This window comes from Miscanthus floridulus, chromosome 10, assembly GCF_019320115.1.
Source record: "Miscanthus floridulus cultivar M001 chromosome 10, ASM1932011v1, whole genome shotgun sequence".
NCBI lineage: Eukaryota > Viridiplantae > Streptophyta > Magnoliopsida > Poales > Poaceae > Miscanthus > Miscanthus floridulus.
The window spans coordinates 131072454-131086813 of NC_089589.1; the positions used below are offsets into that span (position 1 = coordinate 131072454).

At 43.3% G+C, this 14360-nt stretch overlaps 1 protein-coding gene across 1 annotated transcript; it reads right to left on the minus strand.

Moving 5' to 3' along the window:
• Positions 1-3259: 3259 nt before the first annotated feature.
• On the minus strand, positions 3260-8067 carry LOC136489642 (putative disease resistance protein RGA4). The gene is made up of 3 exons (XM_066486220.1): positions 7012-8067; positions 3376-3996; positions 3260-3268 (listed from the first exon to the last, which is right to left on the minus strand). Exons 1-3 carry the CDS (start codon positions 8065-8067, stop codon positions 3260-3262), a joined length of 1686 nt encoding a protein of 561 aa, XP_066342317.1.
• Positions 8068-14360: the final 6293 nt, after the last annotated feature.

Consider the following 14360-nt stretch of genomic DNA (forward strand, 5'->3'; position numbering starts at 1 on the left):
CTCTTTTTTTCCTCGTCTTCTTCGTAGGTGTCTTCTTCGTTCTTCCTGCAAGCCTTTCTTCCAGACGGCGCCTCTCCCGTGGCCCTCCAGGCGGCTCGTGCCCCTCAGGCGGCCATCTCCCCCTGTAGCGGCTCGCCACCCATCGGCCCTCCAGGGCCCCACGGCGGCGCTCCTCCCGGCGGCCAGCAGCAGCGCCCCTCAGGGCATAGCCCCTCACGGCGGCAGGCATAGCCAGCGGCGGCGCCCGGACACCTTTTTTTTTTCTAACTCCAGCGGCGGCACCCTTGACGCACGCCTGCATCACCGCATGCCCGGCGGCTGCGGTCTCACACCCCGGTGGCCTGCCCTTCGGGTTCCGGCCATGGCCGCTGCGCCTCACGGCTGCGCACTACATGCTGACGTCACAGAGAGAGGGCAAATGCAGTCTTTTAGGAAATTGGGACCCACTTGTATCAGATGAAGCTGGGATAAGCAGCTTTTTTTCATCTCTCTCACATCCTATGCCTCTGTAAGAGGAGGAAAACAATAGCTTCACTCGTGAAGCTGTTTTGAAAAAGGATGTTGGGCAAAAAGATAGCTCACAATAGCTTATAAAGTTGTTGGTGAAGCTGTACCAAACAGGCCCTTAATCTTCATCTTCAGCGAATGTAGTCGATATTTGGCGACTTGATATGGCTCATCTTGTCGTACTGCCCCGTTCGACTTACCTTATAATCCGGCTTATTCGGCTTCTTTTTCAGCTGGAACAGTGTTTTTTCTCTCACAATAATTCAGCCGGAACAGTGTTTTTCTCTCACAGCTGCTGCCTATTAACAAAGACTCATACAAAAAATCCACTAAGGTCTTGTTCGGATGATGTCAGATTCACCTCCATTTATATGTGTTGGTGTGAATTGGGGTAGAATTTAGTTCAAGTTACACTCTAATCCACCTCAACACATGTGAACTGATGCGCATCCGACTATGTCCAAACAAGGCCTAAATGTAGTTGTCATCAGAAAAAGTATCTGTTGGCTTTACACGAATGGGCTGGGAAGAACAAGATCATTATGCACATGCTACTTTTTTCTTTTTCACAAAGATTATGTACATGCTACTTGACGGATATCTTCCTCTACAAGTGGAATTGTGAATTGGTCTGTCAGGCAATACAGGGTGGCTTTTATTTTTTTTTGGTCATTTTGCTTCACAAGTTTTTTTTAGACGATTTTGCTTCACAATGTTAGAACGACCGATTTAAGACCAAAAGAATGACGGACAAATAGTGTCGATTTGACCACCAAAGCCACCATGCTTGGTTCATCTGTTATCCACAACTCACAAGGAAGGCTCGTTCTGGACATTTGCCCCGTCTCCGTCAGAAAGCAGAGCACATCATAATCACCATTATGGTGCTCCCATGTCTGCTCCCTGTTTATTACGAATCCTGCACCTCAGGTCCATTACTTGTACAAATATACATAGGTCCATTACTTCAATAAAAAACATACATAGTAGATGAAATATAGAGGCCCAAGTAATACAAGACTGCCTCCGGTTACAATGATTCCTCAGTATGTCGTTCGTAGGCCTCTGTACACAGTCTGGGTGTGACCACTGACCACACCCAGCGGCAGCATCAAGCAGAGGAATTGAGCAAAACAGAGTACTGGCCGCTGCAAGCTAGCAGGATGCGGCTCCGCCATAAGGATCCCTGCATATATATTAGTTACATACAGGATCAATGGATAATGATACTTCAAAATTGAGTGCGTATTAAGCGGTACTACTACGTAGTAAGTACTACGACTGCACATGTAGGTGCGGTGCACTGCACTGTGAACCAAAAGTAATGTGGAACACTTGTTACCTGAAAATATTAGTACGTGATTTATTTCTGGTATGGTCGTGCAGCAATTAGTCTTCATCTTCAGCACAAATGGTCCGTGACTTGATATGGCTGATCTTGTCGTACTCAGATGAGCTTCCTGTTAACAAGGACTCATACAACTCCTTGCTGCAAGTCAATTTGAGATATCTTGGTCTTACTGTTGTCACATACTCCGGAACTGTCTCCATGGTGCCGTCCTCCATCTCCATGCTGTCAAGTGATGGGACTCCTTCCAGGACCTCCACAATTGGGCAACGGACTATCCTGATGTTCTGCAACTTGGAGAGGCCACTGATCCTCGTAAGCATAGGGCAGTCGAATACATCAAGCTTCACAACGGAAGGGAAGTTCTCCACGGATGTCAGGTTGCTCATCGTGTACAGGCACAGTTCCCTTAGAGCATGCCTCCTGCTACTGGCGAGCCCTGGTGGAAGACAAGTTAGCTTGCAGGTATGAATTATGAGCTCCATGAGTGCAGGCATTGCCATGGCATCTACTGTTGCATCCTCACCCTGCTCCTCCCATTCCCACTCCTCCCATTCACTCAAGCCATCCAGACGAAGAAATGTCAGATTAGGAAATGTTACTACTGATCTAGCAGTGACGTCTATACCTCCACCCACTGCCAGGGAGGAGGGTGACTGGAACTCAGGCCCAACACTCCTGATGGTAGGTGCGTCATTAATGGAAAGTGTCTCCAAACTAGGGAGCTGGCACAGACCGTCAGGGAGTTGGGTGCAATAATGAAGTTTGTCCATCCTTAACATCCTCAGGCTCTTAAAACCACATGTAGCTGGAACCATCATCCAATTTGGTAGCCGGCTACCAAAGTATCCTTGCATGTGTAGATGCCGTATGCTGGATGGAGGGCTGAGCACCTCAATTACCTCCTCCACTACTCTCTGCTGCTGCTGCTTGTTGGTTTCACCCCTCCTTCCCATGAATCCGCTGCTACTCCAATTTAGTTCCAAGTAATCAAGGTGCTCCTTGCTACTAACCATGGCCATTCCAGCCGACGAGCTAGCAGGCACATTTTCTAGACCATGTAAAGTAAGCTCCCTAAGCTGGGACAGAGGCCCTATCTCTTCCAAGCTGCACCAGCCCGTGCCCCCATTCTTGTCCAAATGTACTCGGAACCCATAAAGTGTTCTTAGATTTTTTAACTGACCAAACCCCTTGGGTATTAAAACATTGTCATGGGAACCATACATGCTAAGAGTTCTTAGATGCAGAAGCTGTGTAATGCAGCTAGGAAGATGGTCTAGCCGTGGACATCCCTTCACTACAATGTGCTGCAAGAACTTCATCCTATGAATGTCTCCTGGTAGCCTAGTTATATTTGTATACTCTAAGTGGAGGTATCTCAGGTGCCTCAGATGACATAGAGAGTCAACCAATCTATCACAATCAGTAACACTTATAAAAAGAACTCTTAGGGTAGACAATATCCCAAATGAGTCACTAGGCTGAACATTAATTCTTTTAATTATAATTAATGTTCTTACTGATTTGTGCTTCTGTAGAATATCCCATTCTAGTGCTGACTTGGTTGATCCTATAGACAAGTGACGTACATGGCTGATCTTGCTACCACCATCATCTTGCTGATCCTGGACCACCAATGATTCTTCTTTAGACATAAACTCTGCAAAAGATCGCACCACGTCATGCATGGTGCATGAGTATCGAGTGAGAGCTGATTCTGTTGCTGGTTCAATAAGATTCCTCGTGATTAGCTCCTGGTAATACCCATGTGCTATTTCTTCTAGCCAATCATCATATGGACTACTGCTTCTGTCTGGTGGATGGATAAATCCCTCACTGATCCACATCGGAACAACTAGACTTTTCCAAATAGTTGTACCTTTAGGGAAAAGTGAGCAGTATAGGAAGCACTGCTTCAGCTGGGGAGACAAATCCTCATAGCTCAAGTAGATCGCGTTGTCCAGTTCCTTAGGCAATCCAGCTACTGACCATGCCTGATGCTTCAAAACAGCCTCCCAATCACCCTCGCTTCGGGGCTTCGTACTTAGCAGTCCTCCCATCACTTTGATAGCAAGTGGTAAACCTCCACACTTACTGATAATTTTCATCCCGACATCTTTCAGGTGATCTGTTCCATGTACCTACCAGCACAAACAACCATTTCCACTCAAAAAACATATTTACAATATTTAATTTGTAAAATAATGGTAAGCAGTTAGCCGATTTGTTATACTATATAATCTTTTGTATATGCTGCCCCGGCTGCGCGGACGGAAGAAGCTAAAATGATAAATACTCCCTGTCACAAAAAGAGCAATTATGGGATTCGCGCTAACCGAAATAGCTCCATTGACAAAGTTTTAGGAAATAATATTAGCATTTATGTCACCCTACAAATTTATTATGAAAATATATTCTGTAATAATTTTATGGCACTTACTTTGTATCATAAATGGTAGTAGTTTCTTATATAATTTTGGTCAAAATTTAAATTACTCGACTTCCTGGGAAGTGAGAATTGCATTATTTAGGGAACAGAGGGAGTAGAAAGGTTCAGTTTGGAATTTGTGGGCCCACCTCACATTGGGAGCTGTCCATGGCAGTTCCGCCCAATGCATTGGCTGATTTGTTGATGGATGCTAAATTTTTTGTTTCCATTCAGTTTGCTACCTAAATTTGCCTACATCACACATTTAGGTTGACAAATCGATGACAAATATTTTTGTGCAACTTTTCACAACTGAATATTTGGCATGAAAAATTTCGAGGGCCAATCAAGCATGCCTTAAATATGCATAAATTGCCAAAATCAAATTATGATTTTGTGGCCAATCTTACATGTAGATGGGAGAGATGAGTAATTTATTGGAGACTTATAAGTGACCTTAGATTATGTTTAATACTACAAAAATAATAATATTGATGCAAATTTAGAGGTACATTTATTACCTTTTTATAGTCGTACATGTCGATAATTTAGATGCAGATGTTTATGTTACCTAGATTATTTTTACTAATGAAAATTATGGGTAATTTAGATGCATATTTAGGTGTTACTTTTGTTATTTTCATGATGATAGAGATGGATAATTTGGATGCATATTAGGGGTTTTCTTTAGGTTATTACTAGCAAACATACCTGTGCGTTGCAATGGGAACTTTGTCATGTAGTTAGATTACTCATGTAGTGCTGGATATCTATTTAGTAATCACTTCATGTGTTTCAATTCATCTAAAATCAAACTCTATATTGTTCCTTGACACAAGCTATATTTTTACTCATATGTGTACCGGAGGAAACTCTCAACAATCATGTTATTTGTTCCATTTCATTTTGGAATCGGGCTATGCACCACGCCTAAACGTACACTTAACTTGTACGGACATAGGTAAATGTGGTGGACCATGGTAACACTTTTGTATTCCAATTTGTTTTGGAAATAGACTCTGCATCATGCTTAGACATCGTACTCTAACTTGTACACAAATGGAATAGATTGATCCCATCGGGCAATTGTGATTGATGAAAGATAAAGAAACCTTTTGGTCTTTAATATATGAAAGAAGGCATGTGCGTTGCTATGAAAGAATGCCTAAGAGTTTTGAAAAAAAGATGTGTCATTTGTCCGGACAAGTTTTTAAATAAAACAAAAAATGAGAATTATTTTTGAATGATGGAAGCAATAATTAATACAGTTTCAGGGACATCACTAGGAAGTTTTTGGTGCCATTATCCGATGACAGTGTGTAATACTCTGCATCCATAATTTGCTTATTTGACCGAGTTCCTCAAGTGCAATGAGCCTACATACACATAGCACCTCTCTTGCACTTCAGTCCTCAATTTGTGTAAAAGGATTAACCCACAGATGCAATTTATTGAATGACAAGCCCTCACCCACATGGGCCAACAACATGCATCTAACAGGCTGAGGCGTTACATTCATCCCATGAAGGGCAGATGTCCTCGGCAGCTCACCACACACAGCAGATGCCTTGAACCACCCCTTGGTACACCCCTCCCTGGTCACATGCCAAAAGAGTTGATGCTCTGAATACTACCTATAACACCATATGTCCGAAAATCTGCTTACAGCCCAGCTCCTCACATGGAACGGGTCTGCATAGCACATCTCTTGCACTTTCATCATCACTTTGTATAATAAAAAGGTTAACCCAGAGGTGCTACAATTGGAATGAAAAGGATTATAAGCTAGCCCTCACGCGCCCTCACGCTCCTAAGCTTCCAAGGTTGTACGAAACGCACCAACTATAACTCCTCATTTGGCAGATGGGACGCATGGGCCAACAACACAAGTACATGCTTCTAACGAGCTGGTGTGTTACACAATGTTCACCATGTTTCCAATGAGCCATTATCAAAACTTTCTGGCACTTTTGTGGGATTTAACATGGAAATCATTCTCAAATATGTGTTGTTTAGGTTATCACTGTGGATGTTGTCTTTAGGATCTCTTAAGCTTTTATGTCTTGTTGCAAGGTGGCTCCTTCCATGTAATGGGGGTCATTCCCTAATATCTGGTATTTTTTTCTTAATAGGTGAATATACAACTAGAGTTTCAACTTAAGATATATGCATAGAAAATTACAATGACTAATAATAGGATAAAAGATGCAGTCCATGACATCATAGCTCATCATGGACTATAACCATTGCGGACACAGTTTTGTGACACAAAAAGTATGAACTAGTGAATATTGATGAAAAACATATAGATTACTTGGTCAAATTATCACACTTCGGTAGAGGTAACAGAGTATCTGTGTGGTTATTATGTATAAAGAATAAAAGAGAGACAAAGGGCACAAAGACAAGCAATTTGATTAGATATAGGTACTAAACATTTCCACAAACTTCTAAGACTTATATCTCAAAGGTTCAAACCTGTATAGGTGGACACATAATGGATTAGTGTGAATAATTTAGATGCATATTCATGAGTCACTTTAGATTCAACAACAAAGCTCGATAATTTGGATGCGTACTTATGGCTTTACTAGGAGTTGTATATTGTAACTAGTTTGTAATACCATAGTTTTCTAAACCTACTATGTCAAAATAGGCCCTGAATAGATAGAGTTAAGGGAATAATGTGCATTAAACTGCAAAATAAATGGTATATGTGTTCACTAACTTGACCAGGTGTTGGCGGCAACTGTTTGTTGAGCAAGGACCAAGCATCATCTTCGTTGAGTGGGCTGACATGATGTTGGTAGAAGGAGGCTCCGGTCCGTAGAGCTAGGTCTTCTAATCTTGTAGTGATTAGCACCCAATTGCCCTGTTGTTTTTTACTTGCATTTCTGACTGGAACACTAAGCACATTGCTCCATGCTACATTACTCCACACATCATCTAGGACCAGGAGAAACCTACCCATGGACAAGGTGTTGGTGAGCTTGCGTGAGAGGAGGGTCTTGTCTTGCACCCCACCATGGACTCCCCCAGCATGCTCAATTGCTGTCCTGAGAAGCTCAACCTCATCAAAGTGTTGGGTGATGCTTAGCCATATCTTCACTTTGAAGTGTCCTTGGACAGTGGTCTCATTGAAGATCTTCTGGGCCAAGGTGGTTTTGCCCATGCCACCTGTGCCCACAATGGCCACCACTTTGATGTCGTGGTGTCCATTGATGGTTAGCATTTGAGCAAGCTCCCTTGTCTCCCTCTCAATTTTCTCACCAACAATAGCTGACTCAACAAACTCAGATGTCACCTTCTCTCCAGTGGACATCCTCTGTTCTGGGTGGGATACTAGATTGATGAAATTGAACTTGTGAGCCTCTTCATATATGTTGTCCAGCCTCTGGTTGAGCTCCTTGATGCGGCTGCCTATCTTGTGTGCGAACACGGGATACCATAGGCAGGAGAGCAATGGCCGGCAGCAACCTGGAGCCTTTTCAACCGTGCTGCTACCTTTCGACTCCCTCTGCTTGTCAGCTTCGATTTGACATAGGTCTAGGATGTCAGTGGCGTCATACATGGCGTTCTTGAGCTTCTGAACCCATCTTTGCACCCTCAATTCAGTGATGCGCTTCCTCTCAGCGTCAGCAAGGAAGCATTTGATACTTTCCATGTTGTTCTCTAGCTTCTCAATATCGCCAGATAAGCCCAGCAACATCTTCACCTCTTCGGTTGCCATGTCAGCTATCAGCTGCATCACGTAGGGTCCCATAGCATCCAAGATTGCGGCCATGGCTCCCCCAGACGTCCGTCCTATACATATACAGGTACATCAGAATCATACACTTGTTTCATCAGAACAACCACTTTATCATTTATTCTTTGTGCCACTTGTACTAAATCACCTTATACCAGACCCTCATATAATTTGGATCATGATAATTCTTTTTTTTCAATCTAGATCTATTGTTTTAAAGTGAATTAGGATTTGCCAAGGGATACTAGACGTTTAGTATGCTTACTTACACCAAAAGGGCGAGCAGCTGGGAGTTCAAAGATCAAGACGTTAGTATGCTTATACTTACACCAAAAGGCGAGCAGCGGGGATTTTAAAACTAACGCTGGAAAAGAACCAGCCTCGCTCAAGCTACCTATTTCGCTCATTCTTTTTTCCTTTTTTTTAGAAGGATAGAACTTGCAGTTAACATGTAGATTCGCTACAGATACATTTTACAGGCATGATCCTGCATTAATGTGAATAGAACATGCATGCATGTATAGCTAGCTAGAGAAACAAACTTCTCCAAGAGGATCTCTACACACCGCTTTATCATAAAATTTAGAAAACAAAACAAAAAGCCAGACTCCTATAGACTCTCTATAAGCACTCTCCATCTCTTTTGCAATCTAAAATCACCCTTCTCACTCTCCATCAATAGAGAGGCTACGCTTTTGATGAAAATGGCGAGGCTACACTGCTCTCTAAATTTTCACACAAGAAAAATGGTGATAAGGTATTACAGTATACAGAACAAAACCTAGAGATATATGTGGGAAATATTTATGGCATGGTTCTCTAAATACAGATATAGGTGAAGTTTAGATAATATAATGGAAAAGGATGGTCGAACAATGCAAGCAAGCAAGTATGAAGACATTACAGAAATGAACTTTAAAATATTCACTGCATATATAGTTTCGGGATAGAGGATGGAGGCACCTCAATTTGCAGGTACTGCTTGCGTCTCAGTTGGGCTAACTGCTCTTGAGGGTGTAAGGCAAATGGCAAGGCATCAGGCATGAGCCTTAGCTTATATATATAAGATGGACCAGCTGGAAAATGGAAAAAAAGAGGCGACGATCCAATCCTTGCTACACACTACAAGTCTACAAGAATCGAGTACCAAACTTAGAATGGAACCTGCATGCTGCTGTTATATATATTGCACGCACGTTATGCCTTGCTTGATGATTGATAAATGCAATACTGTTAATTAACTATAATAATAACTTAATTTGTGCCTGCTTGATAGTTTGTTCTTTTCCTTGCTTCTGGAACTGATACTGGGCTTTGGATCTAGGTAGATGGAGAGCTTGGGTTTCCACGCTGCTGACAACTGCCACCACAGCCGCTTTTGTTAAAGGCAATACATCTGCCACCACAGCCGCTATGTTAGTGGAAGAAAGGAGACCAAGATACAATTCTTGTTACACACTCTTAAGAACCAAACTTTAGAGTTGTTCTGTCTCACTTACAATTCCTTCCTTCTGGAATCTCGCAGCAGGGTTTTTTTGTACACAGACAGCATGCATGCCGTCAGCAGGTCAGAGTTGCGCACATGGCAAGTTATGCCTTACTTTAGAGTTGCGTACATCGCTTCCACTTCTCTCCCCTGCTTCAGTGTCAGATGCTCTCATGTTATTTTTCTCGTTTCCTTCCTGCTCTCATGTTATCTTCGTCTGGGTATATATAATAATAATAATAATTTCAGTACCTTCACCTATCTCAATATCACCCTTGCATACATGGCATTTGGGTTGTGATCTGCTCCGATCCGTTATGTGTTTCCTTCCTTGCAAAGCAGAGCATCTGTGTATATATGATATATAATAGTACTCGTGCAAAGCAGAGGACGACCATGCTTTGACTGTGTTTCTTCATTCTATGCATGTCTGCTTGCGGTGGGGTTTATTACTCAACGTTTCATTCATCAACACACCTCATTCAAGAACCTTTTTTCCCGCCTGGCCTACTTCAGTCGCAGGCCACCAAGGATGATGGGAGCAATCGCTGGTCAAAATGTTATGCGCACCTGGCCATCATCTGTGAGCCGACAGCTCCTGCTATTGCTTATGGCCTTGGCATTAATGTTCTTATATTTGACCTTCCATTGCAGGCAAGACTTTTGATGTCTCTCATCTCAGGAAAAAAAAAATGGCTGGAATGGCCCCCATGGAGTAACATTGGGCACCCAGAGTAAGTTTGGTACACGTGCCCATCGAGGAGGGTATCTTTGAGGTCAAGGCCACAACCGGTGACACTCACCTTGGTGGTGAGGATTTTCACAACCGCGAATGTGGAGGCCGAGCTAGAGCAAATTTAATATACTTGTGGGTGCATAGTTTTTTGCCATACGGATATGATGTGTATAATATACTTGTTCTCAGTCAATAGTCTACATTAATTAACAAGGGAGGGATGGGAACATACAGGTTCTACAGTAAAACCTATCAATAAGTTGGAAGCATGCACACAACACTAGTACGTACTGTACGTGTGCAAGTCCTAACATCTCCATTAGTTGTATAACTCATAGAAACCAAATATATACGTGCGCAGGCAAGGATACAACTAGTGCTGCAGTCTCACCACTCCAGCTCGGTATTTCAACACTCTGCTAATTCACCGTATAATATCATATAGTAATATTATACCTGACACCCCGCTGTGTCCCTGTGTGGCCGGGGAAAAGGCTGTGTTTAGTTCACGAATTTTGGGAATTTGGCTACTGTAGCACTTTCGCTTTTATTTAGCAATTAGTGTTCAATGGACTAATTAGGCTCAAAACGTTCGTCTCGCGATTTCCAACCAAACTGTGCAATTAGTTTTTTTCGTCTACATTTAATGCTCCATGCACGTATCGCAAGATTCGATATGATGGCTACTGTAGCACTTTTTGGGAACTAAACAAGCACAAAGTTTTGCTCCCTCCTCGAGATCTGCATTTGAAAAATTGGCGTCGTCCAGCCCAAAGGCCAGCTGATATCTGTCGAGGCCGGCACCCTTTCCTTTCCAGCACACACCTCGGCCACGCCGGCTTCTAGGTTTCTCATGATTTGACACTAGGTGGTCGATCGTGTCTTTGCAACTGTCCTCTGTGTGACAGTGTAGAAAACTGAAATTAAATCTGCCAGCTAGAGATGACAGTGTAGTATCGAGGGCCTGGTCACTTAGAATGGAAGCAGGCATTACTAGTAGAGTAGTATATAGTTGTGTAGAGGCAAGTACGTACAGCTCGAGTTCCGTTCCATTCCATTCCATGCATACATACGAGAAGGCACAGGATAGGCTGCTGCTGCAGAGATAGGGAAAGCAGAGGACAGCCCCATGATAATCGACATGAAGGAAGCCGAGTCAGGTCGAGCAAGAATGATTTGCCTGGTTTCATGAACGTCTATCAGGATCAGCCTACCAAATTCATGCTCCATGTCCGCTCGCTTTCTGCTATTATTGCACTACAAAAGATTTCATCACCATATATATTCCGTTCAGCACCTCATGTCCATTACTTTAACAAATGTACATAGGCCCATTACTTCAAAACAATAATTATGCAGTGAAGAAATATAGATGCACAAGACTACAAGATCACCAGCAGGGTTTCCAACATCTTCGCTTCTTGTTTCAATGTTTTGTACACAGTCTGGGTATGACCAGTCCCTTCCCCATTGGTAGTAGGCAGAGCAATTCAGAAAACAGAGTATGTGTATTGTTTGGTGCACATGACGAGCTTCTACCGATCGGGTCTCACTCCCGCAGGCCACTGCAAGCTAGCACCATGGGTCTCTCTCTTCCCTGTATACATTAGTTACACGATCAATGAATAAAGATACTGCATAAAGTAGGCAAAAAGTAATACTAGTTCCCTGAATATCTACGTGATTTATTACTGATATGGCCATGCAGCAATTAATCTTCATCTTCTGCGAAAGTAGTCGATAGTGCATGACTTGATATGGCTGATCTTGTGGTACTCACATGAGCTGCTGCCTGTTAACAAGGACTTGTACAACTTCTCGCTGCATGTCAACTTGAAATACCTTGGGGTTACTGTTGTCAGATATTCGGGAATCGTCTCCGTGGTGCCGTCCATCATCTCTATGCTGTCAAGTGACGGGACTCCTTCTAGCACCTCCACATTTGGGCAGTATAAGAGCTCGATTTTCTGCAACTTAGAGAGATTGCTGATCCTTCTCAGCTCCGGGCAGTCGAATACTTGAAGTTCCACGACTGAAGGGAAGTTCTCTATATATGTCAGGTTGCTCAGCTTGTACAGGCGCACTTCTCTTAGAGCATGCCTCCTGCTACTGGCGAGCCCTGGTGGAAGACAAGTTAGCTTGCAGCTAAGAATTATGAGCTCCTTGAGAGCAGGCATGGCCATAGCTTCTGTAGTCTCACTCTCGCTCTCCTCCTCGCAGTCCCACTCCTCCCATTCACTCAAGCCATCCAGACGAAGAAATGACAGATTAGGAAATGTTACTACTTATCTAGGAGTGGCGTCTATACCTCCACCCACTGCCAGGGAGGAGGGTGACTGGAACTCAGGCCCAACACTCTTGATGGCAGGTGCGTCAATAATGGCCAGAGTCTCCAAACTAGGGAGCTGGCGCAGACCGTCAGGGAGTTGGGTGCAATAATGAAGTCTGTCCATCCTTAAAATCCTCAGGCTCTTAAAGCCACATGTAGCTGGAACCATCATCCAATTTGGTAGCCGGCTACCAAAGTATCCTTTAATGTATAGATGTCGTATGCTGGATGGAGGGCTGAGCTTCTCAATTACCTCCTCCAAGGCTCGCCGCTTCTGCTGCCGCTGCTTGTTGGTTTCATCCCTCAATCCCATGAATCCGGTGCTACTCCAATGTAGTTCCAAGTAATCAAGGTGCTCCTTGCTACTAATCATGGCCATTTTGAACCAAGCTCAACAACAATGGCTGACTCAACAAACTCAGATTGATGACGAAGTTGAACTTGTGAGCCTCTATCTCAATCTTCTCACCAACAATAGAGCTAGCCTCGCTCTTGTAACCTATTTCGCTCCTGCTTTTTCCATTTTAGGAAGGATCCATATAGAAATTGCTGTTAACATGTAGATTCGCTACAGATACATTATACATGCATGATCCTGCATTAATCTGAATACAACAAGCATGCATGTATAGGGTAGCTAGCGAAATAAACTTAAAGAATCTCCAAGAGGATCTCTACAAACCTCTTTATCATAAAATTTAGAAGAAAAGAAAAACAAAAACCCAGGCTCCTATGGACTCTCTAAACCACCCTCCATCACTTTTGCAATCTCAAACCACCCTTAGCTGATATATAGGATGGACTTGGTCACCTGGATAAAGGAAAAAGGTGACGATCAATCCAAGAATCGAGGGCCTGGTCACTTAGAATGGAAGCAGGTATTACTAGTAGAGTAGTATATAGTTGTGTAGAGGCAAGTACGTACAGCTCGAGTTCCCGATAATAATAATGGAACCAGCTTGCTGCTGCTATATATATGGTGCACTACAATGTATTACTCGTAGATCTACCTTGCTTGATGATTGATAACTGCACTGTTAATTAAATATAATAATAACCTAGTTGTGCTTGTTCTAGAAAGCAGAGACATTGCTGGAACTGGAATACCCTATCCTATGCACTACTCGTAGTTGTTCTTTTCCAATGTCCATCGGCAACGCAACGCAGGAATTTCTTGCTTCTGGAACTTGATACTGGGTTTTGGATCTTCCTTCCTTCCTTCTCGAATGAATTCTGGAATCTCACCGCATGGGTTTTTGTACACAGACAGCATATGCATGCCGGACGCAGGTCATAGTTGCGCACATCGCAAATTATGCCTTACTTGGTGACTGATAATTTGTGGTAATCTGTGGTAACTGCATCTGCATCTATGCTTTCTCAATCGCACCCATGCATGCATACATGGCGTCGCAAGGAGGCTGGTGCCGGCCGGCCATTTGGGTTGTGATCTGCTCTGACCCGTTATGTTTTCCTTCCTTGCAAAGCAGAGTATCTGTGTATATGTTATACCGATGCAAAGCAGAGCATCTGCAGAGATGATAAGGAGGTGTAGGCAGGGATCGGAAAAGCAGAGGACAAACATGCTTTGACCGTGCATGTCTGTTTGCTTGCAGCGTGGGGTTTGTTACACAACGTTTCGTTCATCAACACACGTTCATTCAAGAACGCTGTTGTTGCTGTTCCCACCTGGCCTACTTCAATGACTCCCAGAGACAGGCCACCAAGGGTGCTGGGGTAATCGCTGGTCCAAATGTTATGCGGATCCATCATCTGTG